Source organism: Ictalurus furcatus, chromosome 26 (genome assembly GCF_023375685.1).
Source record: "Ictalurus furcatus strain D&B chromosome 26, Billie_1.0, whole genome shotgun sequence".
Taxonomy (NCBI): Eukaryota; Metazoa; Chordata; class Actinopteri; order Siluriformes; family Ictaluridae; genus Ictalurus; species Ictalurus furcatus.
The window spans coordinates 11,245,740-11,266,120 of NC_071280.1; the positions used below are offsets into that span (position 1 = coordinate 11,245,740).

Here is a 20,381-nt window from a genome sequence, read left to right on the forward strand (position 1 = left end):
TAGTTGTGACATTCTTGATACCTTGAACTTAGGCCCATTTTTCTTCCCCAATTTCGGCTCAATGGAGGTGCAGTGCCATAGACAGTACAGTGTCTGACAGTTTGATGTACTGTAATCACAATATGTCATGCTGAAATGTATAATTTGAGCTGTAAATACACTCAGAAAACCACAGAATGCCTTTTGAGGTCAGTATTAAATACATAAATATGATATTAATTAATAGGTACCAAAAGGATGAAACATCTTAATTAGAGACACTATTTATATTGAGGGCCAAATTTTACATGAGTAAAGTTAAGAACAGCACTTACTTAAAGTGTAGAGCCGACTGGTATTATTACTTGAGTGCATTAAAAGAAACAAAATGTTGGCATTATTTTATTAATCATTCAGTTGCTCATGCAATAAATAGTAACCAAACAAAGAAATAAAAATAAATAAATAAATAATAATAATATGTACAATATAGGATGTGCTGGATCAAGTGCTATTTTATAGGCTGTTGTATTAAAGTGGATGCCATATTGTAGAATAAAACCAAATTTGCAGTAATGTGATAATTACAGATTTCCATTCGTAAATATTGCTAAAACTTTAAAACTTACTGTATGTGAGTCAGTAACTTAAAACAATCCATAATGCATGCAAAATTTTTATGTTTAAAAATAAAACGGCCAGAATTTTGACATCATTATTGTGATGACTTCCATCTCACACACCCAAATTATTAAGACCCAAAACACAAACCCAATCTTGTCCCCACAACTGAAAACCCTTCCTCCATCACCACCCCATCCGGCAGGTTGATGAGATTTTAGCATGATTGCAGCTAAAACAAAATGTGTACCTCTTGACAGCCTTTGGATTGGAAATGTCTTGCAATTTCCATACTGTCTTCCCATAGAGCATCTGATGAAGTTCACCATTTACTGTTGTGACAAGAGCTAAATTAGAGAGCTCCATCACACAATGGGAATCCACACACAACTTTAATTAAAAAGGTAGTAATTTGAGAGGTGTTAAATGGAGCTTGGCTAAATAACAAAATGGGTGATTTGCAAAATGGGGCTTAAAGATATTAAAAGAGGGATTGAGAATCTCTCATGATGTGCCCCCCCTTTTATAATAAAAAATAAATACATTTCTTTCCATTGGCAAACATCAACATTTTGACCTGGTGAGTACTAAGCCTTGCCTGTCACATTGGAACTACACTTCACATAACAAGTAGCAATTATTAACCCAGAAATTCAAATGGGATTACAGCATTTAAGTGTCATTCATGTATAAAGTTAGACAACAAATAGAGTCAAAGCGCAATGGCCATTGATGTCAGTTCTAATACAAGTCATTGTGTGATTTATGATGCTATTGAGCTGTTTTTCTGAGTCATACATGTATAAAACATTATGAAACAGTGCAAGCTGTGCAGTCATAACACAAAACATGAAAACGTCTCAGTGGAAATCTAGTGTCACACTGTTTTTCTCCTCCCTCACGCTTGTTTGCAGGTGAATTTTAAGTCCTCGAAAAGGTCACAGACATCAGGTAAGTCCTGCTCTAAAAGGCCCTAGTGCTGTTCTACGCGCTGACCTGTGAAATATCAAGGCATCCGGTGCGGCTGAAACGATGCGACTTGAAAGGCTTTCAGCGGTTGCCTCTGGACGACCCCAAAGGGAGAAAGCCAGCAAGGTGAAGGAAAATCAGTGTGGGTGGTTCACACAGTGTGTGTGTGTGTGTGTGTGTGAGATCTTGTGTAATAATAGAGAGAGAGAGAGAGAGAGAGAGAGAGAGAGAGAGAGAGAGAGAGAGAGAGAGAGAAAATACCTGTTATTTTCCTAGGTTGCAATAGCTCTCTGGCATTTATGTATACAACATTTCTATACAATGAAAATACTCATCTTTAATAAAGGATTATAGACAATATTTATGAAGTAGACATGTTTGTGTCACAAGGGAGCATCCAGGGAGAAGGATGCACATGCAGAACTTCATTATTACTGACAAAACACTAAGGACCCAGGACAACCAGAAACTCAGAAAACAAGAAAAAACAAACAAACTAGAAAACACTAAATGTAAACAAACCTGTAGAGCATAAACCAACCAATAACACCTGTAACAAACAAAGTGACTCACTGCAATACTCCTGCAACTGAAGGTTGAAAAAAAAAAAAAAAGAGATCTTAAATAGAGCACTAATCAAGCAGGGAAACTAACAAACACATGGGTATGGTTAAAGACAGGAAATGAGGGAGACAACAGGAGAAGAAGAAGTTCCGCAAGGACAGTCACGGTGCCCTCTAGTGGACAAAGGTGGAATTGTCCCTGGGGGCCGTGACAGTTCGTGTGTACTCATTTGTGTGCATGTGTGGTGTGAGTGCAAATAAGACATGCGAGTCATGGGGGGGGGGATACTTTTCACTTTTAACTCCACAATTAAATATATCTCAGGCTGAAATCTCAAATTATACTCTCAGTATAAATATGATTATAATATAAACAGAAAAAAAGTCTTGTATTGGGAAAGAGAACAATTTGTCATTTCGCCTGAACAAAAGGTGAAGATTAATGAAATGAGACAACACTAGAGCTTGACACAGCTGTTGATTATCTGAGTCCTTGCAACCCAGAGCACTGAAGGACTTACCTAATTTTTCCTCCAGAAAACCTACAGACTTTCTCAAGCTATGTTCCACCTCTGAGCTTCTTAGTAAAGAATACTGTTCCGTTGAATAGAATTCTGTAATTTGACTGCAATACGAGCATGACACGGTTGTGGAGCTGTATCATAATCAGCACAATGATCCGGAAAGTACAATTTCAACATAAAACAGGAGAAAACGTGCTTTCAGTGAAGCACATCTAAATATTTCAATAAAATTCTATCCTTAGTAGGAATGAATACAAACATGTTATTCGGATGGAACCGATAAAGTGTTTAATGTTGTAGCCAATACAAGTAAAGATAGTCACACATAGATACCAATAAAAGGTGCACTCTTTATTTTATTTTATTGGAAAATTTGCCAGGAAGTTTCACATTTAGACTAGCAGTGTACATTAAGAGAGGAATCCAACAAGAACGCAAGCACAAGGTTTTTACTTTCATGTGGCACTTGAAAGGCTACAGTGTAAAACCGGCAGGTTTGTCAGGGTTCTGCAAAATTCCAACCCCAACTACATCTCAAAAGCCACATAAAAAGACTTGCAACTAGCACAAAAAGTTTGGACACTGGACAAGGGAGACATATTTTCTTCATTTTCACAGTCTTTACATGGGAGTCAAGTTAACAGTGGTGTGCATGCATTTCTGATTTAAGTGGACGCTCCATGAGTGCTGTGCACAGGGCGGCATATCTCTGATGGGGTCTACAAAGAGTAATCATTTAATTAATTCCTGGAGAGTTATGCGGGCATTAAAATGATGTGTTGCTTCAAGGACCCCATTCTGACGCACAGCATCACTCCAAATGCATCTCAGCTTCAGATTTGATTATTATATTCTGTCCAGCAAACTTTGCTGACCTCTCTTGAATGTAAACATAAAAACTATAGTCAGGCTAATAAAACAACAACAACAACATAATATTAGATGGCTTTTGCTCTCTCTCACATAAAGCTATATTTCCCTCATTTTGGAAAGACATAATTGTTTTGAAACAGTTTAGCTCATTAGAGAGTCACATTAGATAGAAGATAGAAAGCTTCCCAGAAAGTACTCCAGGGCATCTCTTTCAGGAGTTGAATAAATTTATGTTCTGCAAATTGCAATTTGTTGTTATATCAGGTATGGACCACTTTCTGAATAGGAACACAGATATGAATATTTGAAGCACTAAACAGACAGTCACATTGCATTACACCCCTAATCATTAGTTCTTTAATGAATCAATATTCTAATAAACATTGATATTTTGTCTACCAAGATTAACCAACATAAGGAAATATCACAAAAATCTTGCTAAAACTGTATATTCCGTTTCCTTATCTGTGACTCACTCAGAATTGTTAGTCTTTCCTCTTTGCTTTGACAGCCATTTTACTATAACATTTAAATTGCTACTAGAGTGTGTGAATTTTGTGTGTGTATGTGTGTGTGTGTGTGTGCGTGCATGGAGCCAAATGGCACACCCCCAGCGAATTCTCCTGCCCAGTGTTCCCGGGACCAGCTCTGGATCCAGCACAACCCTGACCAGGATAAAGCACTCACTGAAGATGAATTGATGTAGGATTTTGTTGTTGTTGTTGCTGCGTTTGTTTACACATATTCACATTTTGAAAATCCTTGGATATTATGAGTAAAATAAAACACTGTCTCTAAAACCATGAACATTCTGCTCATAATGAAATATTCACATCAACACGGTGCAAACACATACATGAACTTCCAGAGCAAATTATGTTTTCCTCACTGATAAACTGAGATCAATGCAAATGTTGTCGATATTGTTAGATACATGTAAATAAACAAAGAAAGTAGTAAATGTAATAGAATTGTAGTGAATTATTTATTAACATACTCTTGTGCTGTTTCTTTTCTCACCAGTTAAAAAAGTACAACAAAAATGTGATGAAAGAGTGAAGGAAACTAACAAAAACAAACCCAAACATTCAGGTTATGACACAATACAATATTATATGACACCTTATGATAAAAATGATATAATAATATGATATAAAAAGTCTACACACCCCTGTTAAAATGGTAGAATTTTGTGATAAAAAAAAAGAAAGAAATCATGTCAGAACATTTTCACCTTTATTGTGAAATTGCAACATATAAATATCAAGTGACAAACACCCACACATGTTTTTTGGGGGAAAAACAGCTTGCACAAGTGTGCACACCCTTTTATAATAGGAAATGTGGCCATGTTCCGAATCAACCAATCACATCCAAACTCAGGTTAAAATACTAATGAGCATACACCTGCCATCAATTAAAGTGATTGATTACCACCAAATAAAGTACAGCTTTTCCTATAGGATTTTCCTGACATCTTCTTGGTAACAACTGGAAAAGCCACGGGCCACAAAGAGCTTACAAAGCAGGGATGGGTCCTCATTGTTGAAAAATATCAATCATGGGTTACAAAAAAAAATTCCAAGGCATTGGATATACCATGGAACACTGTAAAGACAATAATCAACAAGTGGAGAATATGCCCCGAATGTGACATTACAAGGAACAGGATGTCCCTCTAAAATTTATGAGAAGATCAGGAGAAAACTGGCCAGGGAGGCTGCCAGAGGCCTACAGCAACATTAAAAGAATTGCAGCAATTTCTGGCAAGTTCTGGTTTCTCCCTACATGTGACAACAATCTCCTGAATTCTTTATATCTCTGGGCTATGGGGTAGGTTGGCAAGATGTAAGCCTTTTTTAAACCAACCAATAAATAAATAAATAAATAAATAATGCATCCAATCTCCCAAAACCATGTGGAATAATGTGTGATGAGACCAAAGTTTTTGGCCGTAATACCAAAATATATGTTTGGCACAGAAAACACAGCACATAACCAAAAGAACGCCATCCTTATGGGGAAGCATGGCGGCGGCAGCATCATACTTTGGGGCTCTTTTTCTTCAGCTGGAACTGGAGCACACCTCCAGGTCTACAAAGGAATGACTTCACCAAAACAAGTTCAAGGTTTTGGAATGGCTCAGCCAGCATCCACACCTAAATCCAATCAAAAATCTGTGGGGTGACCTGAAGAGTGTTGTGCACAGGAGATGCCCAGCCAATTTGACAGAGTTAGAAGGCTTTTTCAAGAAAGGATGCCAAAATATTGCTTAGACAAGATGTGACAAATTTATGGATTCTTACAAAAAAGATTGAATGCTGTGATAAAATCTAAAGGTGCTTCAACTATGTATTAGTTTAGGGGTGTGCACATTTGTGCAACCAGAATATTGTACTTTTTATTTCTTAAATTTTTTTCATCACCTTCCCCCTGCCCCCCCCAAAAAAAGAAATCTTATTATTTTTTCACATTTATTAATAGGTTAAAATTTCACAATAAAGGTAGAAAAGCTTCTGATATGATTTATTTTGCTTTTATTTTCACAAAAACCTGCCATTTTAACAGGAGTGTGTAGATTTTTTTTATAACCACTATAATATGATAGGATACAATTTGATAAACTAAATACATATTGAATAAACAAACAAACAACTACTCACACACTTGGGTATATCTCACCATCAGTGTATTAAACTGTCTATACATTTAAATCCTTACAGTGAACTTTACAGTGACTATTTCTTCTTTCATTCTGTAGCTGTGAAGCAGAGATGTAGACAAATATCGAAAAAAGGTTATATAATATTTCTTCTTATTATTATTTCATACATTTTCAGTATTCCCAACATGTGGTCTAATATTTGATCAAAACATTTGTGAATTAAAAGAATAAATGACAAGAAATTTTTACAAGAAGTTAAGATTTAATAAGATTGAACTTCAGTAAAATGTGTTTTGTGCTGTTAGTTTTGAGGCGAAAGAGACCTGAATTTCACTTATTGGAAACTGTTTTGCCATTAAAATGTATTGTAAAACTGCACAAGTATAAATACATTTTTCTATGATATTGACTGCAGGTCAAACTAGTAATTACTTGATAATAGGCATTTGCTATGGACTTGCGTATAATCATTAAACTTGTGTAAAAATTAAATAAGTAATTAAAAACTGGGCTGAAGTAACATTCATTTTTGACACAGTCATACTGCAATGTGAAATAATTCACAGTTTGGTCATCATAGAGTGGCATGCTAAATGTGTGAAGATGTTTGAAGAAACCCTTAAATACACTACCAACGAATAAAATCCTTTTAATTAAATCCTTAATTAAAATGGATACAAAAATGTTGTCGTTATTATTGTTATTATTTATTTATTTATTTATTTATTTTTAATTACACACACTCTGAACACTCACTGTAAATGTAAGACCATTGTTATTTAACCTTCTCAAAGCCTAACATCACAGATCTTCATTGCCAACTTAATCACTAGCACCAACATTATTTTCCCAGAGGCTAGTATCTTGCTAATTACACTGATAGGGTCATAACGCATGACTAAGATTCTTCGCTAATGTCTTAAAGACAGACAACTGTTGGATTTTATCTTCTAACCCTCAAGATAGAGCTCCAACAGTTTCTAATGGCTTGGCACATTAATGTTAATTATAGGATAATTTCCCCTAAAACATTCCAGAGCAGTGTCTAAGGGAAGTGTTTTTTCTGTTTAAAAAACTGAACTTTATTGTTTTTGTTTGGCAACCAACACAAAATTTGAACAAGTTTTTTGTTTGTTGTTGTTTTGATTAATATTTATTTGGTTGTTTGCTTGTTTATTTTTTTATTATGAGCGTGAATGAGTTGGGTTGTACAGGCCAATAACACCAAACCTTACCCTAACCTTGATCATTTTTAACCTTTTATATGAGTTGGCTTGGTTATGATGAAACTTATTTACATTACTTTACTTGCTTTCATCCCAAACCTTTCATTTCATTTGTGCTTAATGTTTGCTCTGTTGTAACACACCTGAATGATCACATGCCTTGAAAACTACCTAAAGACATTAATCATGTGTTTTAGAGCAGAGACACTACAGTAACTGCACTAAAACACTTAACTCAGCACTTTTTAAAAATAATAATAATAGCAGTTGGGAACCAAGCCAAAACTTTAAACTGGTTGAACTGGTTGTACTATAATTTAAATCTTTTGTTGTGGTTTTTTTTTGCATTTATACCAATTCTGATTGGTCAGAATTGCTTAAATTGGTTAATTTTCTAGAGCAACAGCTGTAACAAAAGGGCTGGTTTTAAATTAAAACACATTTATATTAAAGTACTAATACAGTACTGTATTAAAAATGCATTGTTAACATTGGTAAAATGCACAATAACAGTGTTGATAACCATCACAAATAAATAACAAAGTTGCTATGGTTTTTTGTATTGTTTGTTAAGCTCAAGTGTCAGCACATTGTAATAGAGGTAAAGGTGTAAACTTCTCCAAAAGAGTAAAATCTTTAGGACAGGAAAATCTGAAAGCTCCATTCATTTTATTGAGGGTTTTGTTTTTTCATTCATCAAACTCAAACTCAAAATCCAATCGAGCCAAATCTTTTAACATAAAACCACTTTTCTCCAAGTCAGTTTGTAATTAAATAATTAAATAGACTTTGGATTTTCACAATGTATGTTCCTACCGAGGATCCATAATTAATAGATATAAAGTACAATTAACAAAGAAAGAATGGAAAAAAGGTGTTTCAGTCATATTGACTAACACCACAAGACAGAGCCACACATATTTAATCCCATGCACCAAAACAACTGATCTGTCTCCACCGTTTAAGGTCACACCGTTCATGCTAATGGACATGTCGGTTTTTTGGAACTCCTCTCAGGCTGGCGGGACTCCTCTGACCTTTCTCTAAAAGTCAGCAGCTGTCTAGACGTTGCAAGGCTGCTGCAACTTTCCCAAGCCACAAAGGAAGTATGTTAGCATAACAAAACAACAATCTCAATTAACAATGGGACAAGAATGAAGAGCAATGCAGTGCAACAAGGTACAATACACATTTTTGAGCATTGGAGCGATTGGAGTTCAGCTGTTTCTTGCCACATGCTGTGTTCCTGAGCTGGAACGGCAGAAGGAGGCCGAGCATGTCCCAGCAGGCCTAATTTGTGGAAAGCTGAATATTATCATGGCCGCCCTCGTTTTGTCAATATGGAATCCCGGGACTGTGCCAGCCATCAGTATGATGCATTTCTGCTCCAGCTGCATGGAGACAGAGGGTTTGAAGGGCTTTGTGGCACTCAGCCTGTCTGGAGTTCAGGTCTGCATTGCTGAATTTTAAAGTAAGCCAAAGCACCTGCTCACCGTTTCACTAGAATTGTGGACTCTGCTAAGACTTTCTATCTATAAATCATTATCACTTTACTTAGAAATGTTCTAGTAATAATCTCATAGTTGTATTGCTTTGTAAGCATTTTATAGAGTTTATTATCACCCCATAACACTCCTACACGAATGACAGTCATAAAGGTTTATGAATGCTGCCTTCATAGAAAGTGTTACCAAAAGTGTTTTGTTACAGTTTGCAGTGTTCAGGGAGTCCTAAATTTAAAACAAAGGTGCAGTTATTGCTATTGTTGTTGTTGCATAGAAGTGCATAATAGTAGTGGTGGAGGATATGAAAAGATATCACAGTACAAAACAATACATAGTGTTCTCAAATTTGCAAAGTTGTATCATGAAAAAAGTTTTGAAATACAACTGGTTGAAACCTATGTCCTGTGGTTTAGTGATTACCATTGTTGCCTCACACCTCTGGGGTTGGCGGCTCAAAATCCGCCTCTGCTCTGTGTGTGCACAGTTTGCATATTCTCCCCATGCTTTGGGTGTTTTTTCTGAGTACTCCCCTAATCCAAAGACATGCATTGTAGGCTGATTGGTATTTCCAAATTATCCGTAGTGTGAATGTGAGTGCAATTGTGCCCTGTGATGGGTTGGCACCCCATCCAGGGTGTCCGCCGCCTTGTGGCTGGGATTGGCTCCAGGCTCCAGGCTCCCACGCGACACTAGGTAGGATAAGTGGTATGGAAAATGTGTATGGAAAAATATCACTCTGTGATGGATATAATACATAATGCCTTATAATGCCTGGCTGAGACGTGCATAATTGCTCATGCATCGCTATATACATAACTAACACTTTAATAAGCATTAGTATATGTAAGAAATAACATATGATTTGTAAATAAAAATGAATACTGTTGTGAAAAATAGGCTGCTATTCTATTTTTGTTCTTTTTCTGTCTCTTGTAACAACACTTTCCTGATTTGGGAAAGCACTGTTATTTGAAACATACATTAGTTAGCTTGCTTACACAGTCACGTTAGACAGAGAATAGTAAGCTTGCCCAAAACTTCCACAGGGTGTCTGGTTTGCTATTTGTTGTTACAATTTGTGAATGGAGAATGACTTCTCTTTCAGCAGATACAAATACAGATAATGGCATTGTGTTATACCTCTAGTATGTACAATTGAACAAATATTATAATGCATATTATTATAATGTACTGTAAAGTGCATATGCATTACCGTGTGTTATACCACAGTGCTGTTATTTGCTGTAATATAAGAGGAATATACCACTTTGGGATGTACTGTTACTGCAAAATAATCAACTTCCATCCCATCATGTCTTGTTCCTTACTTATCTATTTGCATGTAATATTATAAACATATATGCATTAGAAACAAAAAAATAATTCATAATATCTTAACATCCAATTATCTACCCGACATTCTGCAGTTTTTATCTGACTGTCTGATACAACTGGTCTCTGTTAACATTTTGTCTAACGTTGGTTAGTGTTCTAAAAGTACTGACGTTACCTGTGGTATATTCAGTTTCTCAAGATAAAAATAGCACTTCATTATTTCTCCGATCTCCCATGTTTAATAGTTTAGTCTGAGTTCAGATACAGAAATGAACATAACAACATCAAGGAAATTCAATATTCCTGAAACACACTGATGTATGGATCACGCTGTCTTTCCACTAAACACTTAATACTCCAATGTAATAACTGCATGGGGTTTTGATTTGATTAAATGGATAGTAATTAAACAAAAGACCAGTGACATTGCTCTTACCTTGGCACTCAGCAATATGCAAACAACGGCTAAGAGTAAATTAATATTTGCAAACCTATTTGAATAAGAGCAACGTTATGTAAACATTGAATGTTGATTATGGTGGAAACGGATTTGAGGTCTGGCTCGTATTAATTCATTGTCAGTGTCAATATGTAGTGCAAAAGTGTGTGGGTGTAGGCATATCTGTTTAATTCCCCAAATACCCATATCAGTGTCTGTACTTGAAGCTGGGTCTAAATTTTTAAGTGGGTGTGGCCTTAACCAGAAACCACACTGTTCCCAGAAACAACTGGAAAAGTCCTAAAGGTAAAAATGTAAGCACTGATAGCATTATCTGTGAATTTTAGCTGTGACACTTTCTCAACCACACACCAGTTCGTAGTTGTGTTACTGTTTTGTTTTGTTTTTAAATCCCACTCGCGCATTACTATATTTGTCTTTTTGTTTGTCACAGCATAGGCACTTGGTGAAGCTGCAGCCATTGCAGTGCTACTTCCTTTGCCTTGGCTGCCTGCTATATTTTCGAACAAATTTATTTAGTTCTGTTTCCCAAAATATAAACTAACTACTAGCCTAATTTAATCCATCGTGACACGGACCAGGCAGTTACTAAGGATGAAAGAATGAATGCTGTAAATCCACTGCACAGCGGCTCACGTTAATGAATGTGCTGCTTCTTTGTCCTGTGAGCTTCATACACAGTATGACTGCATGCTTACATGAAAGTAAAAACCTCCTGTCCACGTGCCATTTTTGTTGAGTTCCATGGGATCCCAGTTTGATGCACACCTCTAGACTCAACTAGAATCTAAAAACAAAAATGAATAGTTTGCCGCTGTCACGTTTCAAGGTTGATGCGGAAGCAATCGCAGATTTTGAAACAGTTTAATAAACGAACAAACAACAAAACGAATACACTAAGACAACTTGGCAAAATACTTTGGCAAAATACTTTGGCAAAATACTGTGGCAAAAACTAAACGTGGACACAAGGACAAAAACATAGAAGACAATTACGTGAGACCAGGAAGCAGTACAAACAGTGGCTATATATAGGAGTGCTCGTTAACAGAAACGTGATTCAGGTGCAGGTGGTCATGTGACATATTGTAGTACAGTGCAGAGGCTGATGGGAACTGAAGTCCAGAGTTACCTCCTTGATATATGACAGCCGCCTACTGATATCTGTATTTGTATCAGATTTTAACATATTATCTGTTAAATCCAAATGATGTATTTGCATTTGGTTCCAAAGACATAGCAGTAACTTGAAAGTATTATTCCTTCTTTAGCTCAGTCCTTTAAAGTATGGGGCATCTACAGTACATGATTCTTGCTTGGCTTAATTACAAGAATAGTAGGTGCATTATGTAGCCCTTTAGGACTGGTCTTGATAACCCCTGCTTTATAGAAACACTTCCTCCTTACAGTGTAGCTGAGCTTTTTAACAAGCTCTTCTTTCATCAAACTTTCAAAGGTTTTTACATTCTAATATTTTTATTATTATTATTATTATTATTATTATTATTATGAAAGTGGAAGTTTGCTCACTTCTAAGCTGCATGTTAGCACACTCACGTTACCACAAACATGTCTCATACAGTATATCAGCCCATACATACAGTATATTATTTAGTATATACTGTATTTTTGACCAAAAAAAGCTTCACCATAATCACATGACCTATTTTTTTATCTACAGTGGCACTCTGATATAAAACCACTGTCTAGACGAGATCCATTAAACGTTCACTCTGTTGACACGAGAAAGAGCTTCAGACACCTCATAATACAGAGCTGACCTGCAACACGATGGGAAAATAAACATGTCTGTATAATGTATAAATCCTGTTCTCACTGAAAATGATCAGAACTTTGAGGCATTAAAAGCACCTCAGCCTACTTACTCACTTACCACACTAACATGGGTGGATGGTATAAATGGGAGAGCAGGGCCGTGCTTCTGTCTTTCAAAGGTAAAACGATGTCAATATAAGGTTTAATTTTTAGCATCCACATCAGGCTATTTGCTGTTAACAAATGTTTTAAAGATTATTTGTGGCTTTTGTGGAATTAAGCGCAACAGCACCACTGATAGTTGTAAGAAAGATACACAAAATGGTATGAAAGAGTCAGGCTGGGGCTGATTTCATTCATGTCCAGACTTTAGATATCCATTGATCCACTTATTCTACACAGAGTCGCGGGGAGCCTGGAGCCTATCCCAGGGGACTCGGGGTACAAGGCAGGGAACACCCTGGATGGGGTGCCAATCCATAACAGGGCACGATCGCGCACACATTCACACACTACGGACAATTTGGGAATGCCATGTAGATATGTACTACTTTTTTCTTTTTTGCTTGAATGAAATGGTTACATTTCTGTTTAATGTTTGCTATTCACAGGTAACACAGCATCACAAATCACAAGTGTAAATGCCAATCTAACCTTAACGTGCATGTGGGTGTGGGTGTTTGCCCAACATCATTCTTATGTCATCAATAAGACCTTTTTATGTAATGCATTACTCAACCCTAATAGTTTCACTGTCAAGCTACTGATAGATTATAGCCCTTCCATTTTGCGATATTATTGTTGGTTTGTGTGAATTCTTATACATTTGCAAAAAGCATTGGTAACCATGGTGACATGCTTACATGCATTGCCTTTATTGTATTATACAAGCAATTTAATCCAGCCCATTAGAGAAAATGAGGCTAACACAGAAAAAGAAGCATCTCCCTGTCCCGGATTTTGGAAATAGCACTTGGCTGGAGATCGCTGAGCAACATCAATGACTTTTTGACTCCTGTTGTTATTTCGGCTGCTCTGGTGGTTGGAGACTAATCTATTTCTCTCTTTCGCTCCTTGTCTGACCGACACCCCCCCCCCGGCACCCCCCCCAACCAAGGATATATAATGACAACATCATACCAGGCTGCTAATCCACAACATGGGCACTTGTTCACCTTATTTAACTACAGAGAGGTGCAGAACAATAGCTGAGAGACAAACCAGACTCGGTGGAAGGTGGTGTTGTCGATAGAAAAGAAAAGTCAGAGGGGTTGAGAGACAGAGAAAAAGAGAGTAAGGATAGAGAGGTATATCTTTACCTCCATAGGGAGCTTTCAGTGACACTGCCCAAGTGGAAGTCATAAAGCTTGGTCAGGATCAGAATCACCTATAAAATACAAAAAGCAAGGTTAGGCCTTTGGGAGAGACTGTATTAAAATGTAACATATACAAACATGTATGAGTTGCCGTTGAGGATTATTCTTTTAGCTCATTATTATTATTTATTTATTTATTTATTTATTTATTTATTTATTTATTTTATTGGATACACTAGATATTTTCTTGAAACATTTTTTTTCACTCTCTCTCTCTTTTCTCAACCTGAAGGAATGTGAAGAAAAATGTTAACAAGCTTTTAAGTAAATGATTCCCAAGTGATATTATGTTTTTTTTGTTTCAACTTCATCATAGTGAAAATGAATTTAATACATTTAAGAAACAAAGTTAATTAAAGTAAGTTAAATGAACAAACCTATTCAGAAAATACTTGATTACTCATACAAGAAATATAATCACTTCAACTCAATAATCTTGTCAAAACAAAAAAGATCAGACCTATTTAAGATGCCATACACCTTTATGCAATGTCTGCAATGAGCAAAACAAAAAAGTAAAAAATGAGAGACTTTTCAGCAATTCCTTCTGTATGTATGTGTTTACTCCTGTGCTTACAAAGCTCACAAGATGATCCACGATCTGGATGGATCGTTAGATCGACAGGCATATTTTGTTTATTTCTGGTGGGCTGGCATTTGTCTTATGTCACATATCTGCAAGCCATAGATATGAACATCATCCCCTTAGAGGGAAGGGGCATAACAAATCACTACATCAATACATAGTTACTGTATTCTGACTGATCATGTTTGAATGAATGGAGTCCAGAATGACCCCCACCCCCATCCACAGGGCACTTGAGATCTCAGCCTACAGGACAACTACAGGATATATATTTTTTTTAAAACCCCAACTTGTAGAATATACTGTATGACAAGACACTGTTCCACTGGCTCATATCTTTATTAAGCTACTTTATGTTGGTTTATGTTTATGTTGGTTTTCACTTAATTTGCCACCTGTCTATGTATTGTCCCTAAACGAGTGGTTTTCAAATGGGTGTGTAGAGTTGTCCAGGGAACTGCTTACAGCGATGGAAATCCCAACTAACTATTATCCAAACTGTTTTATATTTAGAATTGAGGTCTTGAATGGTAACTTGAATTAAATGAAATTTATCAACGCCTCACTAACTTATAAACAAGTCTTGTCTATAAATAATGCCAAAGTTGACCTAATGTGTTCTGTTGGTGGAAATTTCAGGAATAAAACTTTTCTGGCTGCTATAGCATTGTACACATTAAAGAAATGAGCCTAATATTTAATAGTTAGATTAGGATCTATCTGCAAAACATTTGAAAACTGCTGCCTGAAAGAATTATTCTTTTAAAACAGTTACTCTATAGAAACTTGCATGAATACCATTTTGTATGCAAAATTATCCAGGAAAATACAATATTCTGTAAGTCACTTTGAGAGGAATTAAACCACACAGTAAAGTAATTATAATTGTCATTAAAAATATAGGCCTGTTACTTATGTATACCTAGCAAATGCAAAAAAAACCAAAAACTAAAAGACTATCAGAGGATAGGGATAAATATTAGTCACTGCTGCTACGGCTCCCTTAACCTTCCTCAGAGGCGTTTTATATAATCACGGTTATTTCCAGCCCTCAGGTGCTGCCTTGCCTCCAATTCGGGGGCTGGACATGCCAAGGTGACTGTCCTCATTTGCATATCTCCCATCAGTCTCTCTTGTCAGGGTCTGCCATTAAACTACTCCTTTTGTTGAACCGAACTGACAAGTACACCCTTCCATTGAGTCACACTGCTATGGCTCCAGAGAACATGCTATACAATCTGAATGTGATGAAATGTTGGAAAAGTGTCAGAGTGGGAAAAGAAAGACAAAAACAGAATCAACATAGGACTTTGCAGTTCCCCTTGACCTGATCTGTTATGTGCTCCTCACAGCAGGGCTGTTTCTACAAACTATCCCAGTGGTTCTGGAAAGCCAGAGGGGAAGATTTGCTACACAAGAGGAAGAAAAAGGTCTGAGACATGTAGTTGTGGGAAAAAAGGGGGGGATTGGACCTCAGGTCCAGACTTTGCAAGATTGAAAGCAGATGGTTCTGGTCAGCTGGAGTCGCTGTGCCAAAGAGGAGGGCAGGACTTATAGAGGCACGCGCGCGCTCGTGTGTGTGTGTGTTTGTGTGCTCCCAAGAGTCAGGTTGTCTGACATGCGTGCGTTGTTTTGCTGCAGGGGGATGCACACACAATGCACTAACAAAGACATACAGACAAACACCAGCAACCTTCATGTCTTTCTGAATTGTAGATTTCAACACATGGCTGAAATGAAAAAAAAAAAGAAAAAAGCACTTTATTTTTCATAAAACACATTGCAATACGTATACACAATCTGAGAGTAGATGTAGAATCTATGTACTGAGAGAAAGGTCAAACGAACAGGTGCAAATCAGTTGTGCTGTGCTAAATGAATAGAGAAAACAGCATGGCAAATGACATTAACGGATATATCAGTGTCATTAGCTTGTGTAGTCAGGAACTTTGAACAAGAAATCAACACATGGCTTTGCAACTGATGCATCATTTTGTAAAATAAATTGAGACTCTAAAGATACATACCAGACATGGTACAAAGAGACGGTGCATCTCGGACGCAAGGCTTTCTTTCTGAAACCCCAATTGACCTGCAATTAACGATTGAAATATCAATAATGTCAATTATGCTTGACTTGGATTATCATCACTGGACTTTAATTAAGGAACTGTGGTGCATAGAAATATTATTAGCATAACTAAATGTTCCACGTCCACAAAGACTAATTTAAAGTGTCAAACTCAATTTTTCTGGTGTGAGGCAACATGCCCCGCTACTAATGAACGGATTAATGACCCTTCTCCTTTTCACTCATGCTCACCGCTCTTACTTTTTGTACTTTTTAATTGTGTAATCTCTTGATTGCAAGTGTCTCCTGCTGGGTCAGCACTGTGCAGATCAAAGATGTGCAGCAGTAAATTAAGCATTGCATTTAAAATAACAGCCCACAACACCGGAGAGCACTTATTAATCTGTGAAGATGAATCCGTTGCCGGGTGCAGAAAAGCCCTAGTAATAAACTGACACCGCAGTTACAGTGAAATAAAACCTGAGTTAATGCGACACATCCATAGGCTTGTAAATGTCAGCTTGGAGCAAAACAACAAGCATGCCATCTAAGCTAATATGGAAAAGTGATTTCTTGAATATTAATAAAAATATGAAAAAAAAAAAACCAACAATCATCTGTGGTGTGTCTGAAAATCAGAGGCAGAGCCTCTGGGTGATACATTCATGTAAAATGTGGACACCTTTCTGGCCACTACCTCCAGTCAGGGTCAACAAGAGATCATCATTACATCATTACAGTATAAAAGCAGCACAATATAAATAAGATCGCATTACACTGTATAAATTTCTGAAATCAGGAAGACTACAATTAAATTGACACATGACACATGACACTGCACAACAAATGTGCCATAACTGATTTGTACATCCGGTGACATTTACTCCCATTACATTATATCACCGGACCTGCCAACTTCAATGAATTTTGCATATAAGCTCCACAATTTACAGTGGTGCTTAAAAGTTTGTTAGAATTTTCTATATATCTGCATAAATATGACCTAAAACATCATCAGATTTTCACATAAGTCCTAAAAGTAGACAAAAAGATCCAAATTAAACAAATGAGACAAAACTATTATACTTTCATTTATTTATTGACGAAAATGATTCAATGTTACATATTTGTGAGTGGTACAAGTATGTGAACTATGATTCCGAGTTAATTTGAAGGTTAAATTAGTCAGGTGTTTTCAATCAATGAGATGACATTCAGGTGTGAGTGAGCATCCTGTTTAATTAAAGAACAGGGCTCTATCAAAGTCTGATCTTCAAAACTTGTTTGTGGACGTGTATCATGACCACTTAATAATTTTTCTCAATAAATAAATGACCAAGCATAATATTTCTGTCTCTTTTGTTCTCTTTATATACTTGTAGGACTTGTGTGATAATCTGACTAGGTTATAGGTCATATTTATGCAGAAAAATAGACAATTCTAAAGGGTTCACAAACTTTCAAGCACTATTGTAACTTCATAATAATAAAAAGACCATGAGCCAATCAGCATACCATCTCTGGTCTGAACTCCACCCCCTTACACCATCTTACATGCTCTCGACTACAGGGTGCACAACAGAATCCTAGCAAGTCCAGATATCTTCTGCATCTTTGTTTCAGGTAAAGGACTTGAAACAAGTGCCATCTTTGGTGGGGTAAAGCTAAAGAATTCAAATGTTTAGCTTAAGCTGTATTCCTGGCCTGAGTGAAAGCCTGGCAACAGTTCTCTGTGTAGCTGCTGTAGCCAGAGGTGAAGCATATGCTCCTTCTATCAACAGTAAGAGTCTCTTCCTTGGCAGCATGAATAATGGCAGGTGGGATGTGTAACGAAGCACATTGAAAATCATAGTGCAGCTCGCGCCTCGTTTACATGCGCTGTCGCTGTATTTGTGATGTGCTCACAAGACCTCAATTTGTAGGTTGTCCAAAGAAGGAAACAATTTAGGTAGCAAAAAGTGTAAGAAACTGAATAGCACTGGAGGACAAATATTACCGTCTTTTTCAGTCCTCCACATGCACCATTTTAGATTCCATTGACTGAATAATCTTGTTATGACTGTCTAAAATACTAGTTTTAATGCTGAAACTAATATCAGAAACAATCTCAAATTTTATGGAAGGGGCAGCAGTGTTAGCTCTTTTAGGATTGTGCTTAGTCTTTCCCCGTCTTTTGGATTTAAGCCACATGAGGTTCACAATGGTGTTGATGTTAGGTCACATCCTGGTTGAAAATGTCACCAATAGCCTCAAACATAATGTATGATTAATATCAATTTGGGGAAAAAAAGCAATCTGAAGGTGAAAATAAAGAAAATCTGTAAGGTGGCTAAGCTGAAACCTTATGCTGAGAGCTGAAACCTTAAGCCAGGATCTTCTCTTACAGATAAGGGTTCCCTTGTGAGTCTGGCTTGTCTCAAGTTTCTTTACCTTTGCTACTGTCACTTCTGGCTTGCTCATTAGGGATCTACAGCTGGATTTCTGCTGAGCTGCTGTTGAAATGAACTGAATTAAAATCACTGTTTGAGCACTGGGCTTGTGGAATATTACTGTACAGAATGTAACTTTTGTTTCAGCTATATGCTTGCACTAACATTTCTCAGCATGGCATTGTTTACATGTGCATCAATCTACCTTTGTTTGTGTGCCTGTAATGCCATCCATTTAAAAATGACTTTCCGACAGCAGACAACAAGACCACATACAAAGATTCTAATACTAAGAAACTCTGAAATTCAGGTAAATTTCAGAGATTCTACTTTTCACTTAAACTGTTATCAATAATATAATTTGTAATGAAAATTGTTGTATTAAATTAGAAAAGAATGCAAAATAATAGCATTTCCACTAGTGGTCTCAGACGTTTTGGATCCCACTGTATGTTTATAATAGAATTGCCAAACTATGTGTTAGACTAGGGAAAACAACTGCTCCCAAACGATACAATGAACATTTAGACAGGTGTATCATTGGGAGATCATGAATTTACATCCTGCCAGCCAGTTTCTCTGTGCTCTGTGTGTGAAGGATGTCTTTTCTCATTCCCATGTCAATCAGACAGACACTAGCCAATTGTGGGCATCTGTCAAATCATGTAGACAGAAGTGTGTTAAGCGTACCTCAATCCTCTGACATTGTGTGAGCAGCATTTAGAAAACATGTGGTTTCATGTGTCTCAAAGGAAGCACGTGTTACACCTGAGATTCCTAAACTGATGTCTCTTGTGCAAAAACTAATGATTTGTAGTTAAGAATGTGAAAACAAATATTAAATGAAAATAGTATAGCATATTTTTTTTTAATTTTCCCAAAGCAACTAGCAACACACTTGAACTCTGCATCATGATACAGACGCAACCATGTCATACATATGTCATTTCTGATGTAAGATGGTGCTATAATTGATGTCCAGTAATATAATAGTGTTAGGTTACTGTTATCTATATGTATAATGATAGGTGTCCTAATGTCATATCATGACGACTTATGCCTAATAAGGTCATTTTTAGTCATGTCTAGTCTGAGCTAGTCAGCATGTGGCTTAAGACATATGTCATTACACATATTGTACATGACATCTGGAAAATGTATTGGAAACATTCACAATATGATACAACAATCTCATCTTAGGATGATCATGCTATGAGTAGTATAATAATACACAATGACATGTTACACATTCATTGTGCAGTTTTTCTTCTTATTTTCTAAAGCTTTTACCTTGTCTTAATATCCTATGATATACACGATCAGTGTATGTGTTTTAACACTACATGAGAGATATGGCATAATAATGACAGTTTATTTTCTATAATGTAAAGTATGCACTATTTTTAATTAACCTAATATTCTA

At 36.5% G+C, this 20,381-nt stretch overlaps 1 protein-coding gene across 1 annotated transcript in view; it reads right to left on the reverse strand.

Moving 5' to 3' along the window:
* sorcs3a (sortilin related VPS10 domain containing receptor 3a) overlaps nt 1–20,381 on the reverse strand; it is a 297,150-nt gene that overhangs the window by 151,152 nt on the left and 125,617 nt on the right. The window contains exon 2 of the mRNA XM_053615676.1: nt 13,816–13,883. Within this exon, the coding sequence (XP_053471651.1) occupies nt 13,816–13,883 (68 nt within the window). The remainder of the gene's footprint in view (nt 1–13,815; nt 13,884–20,381) is intronic.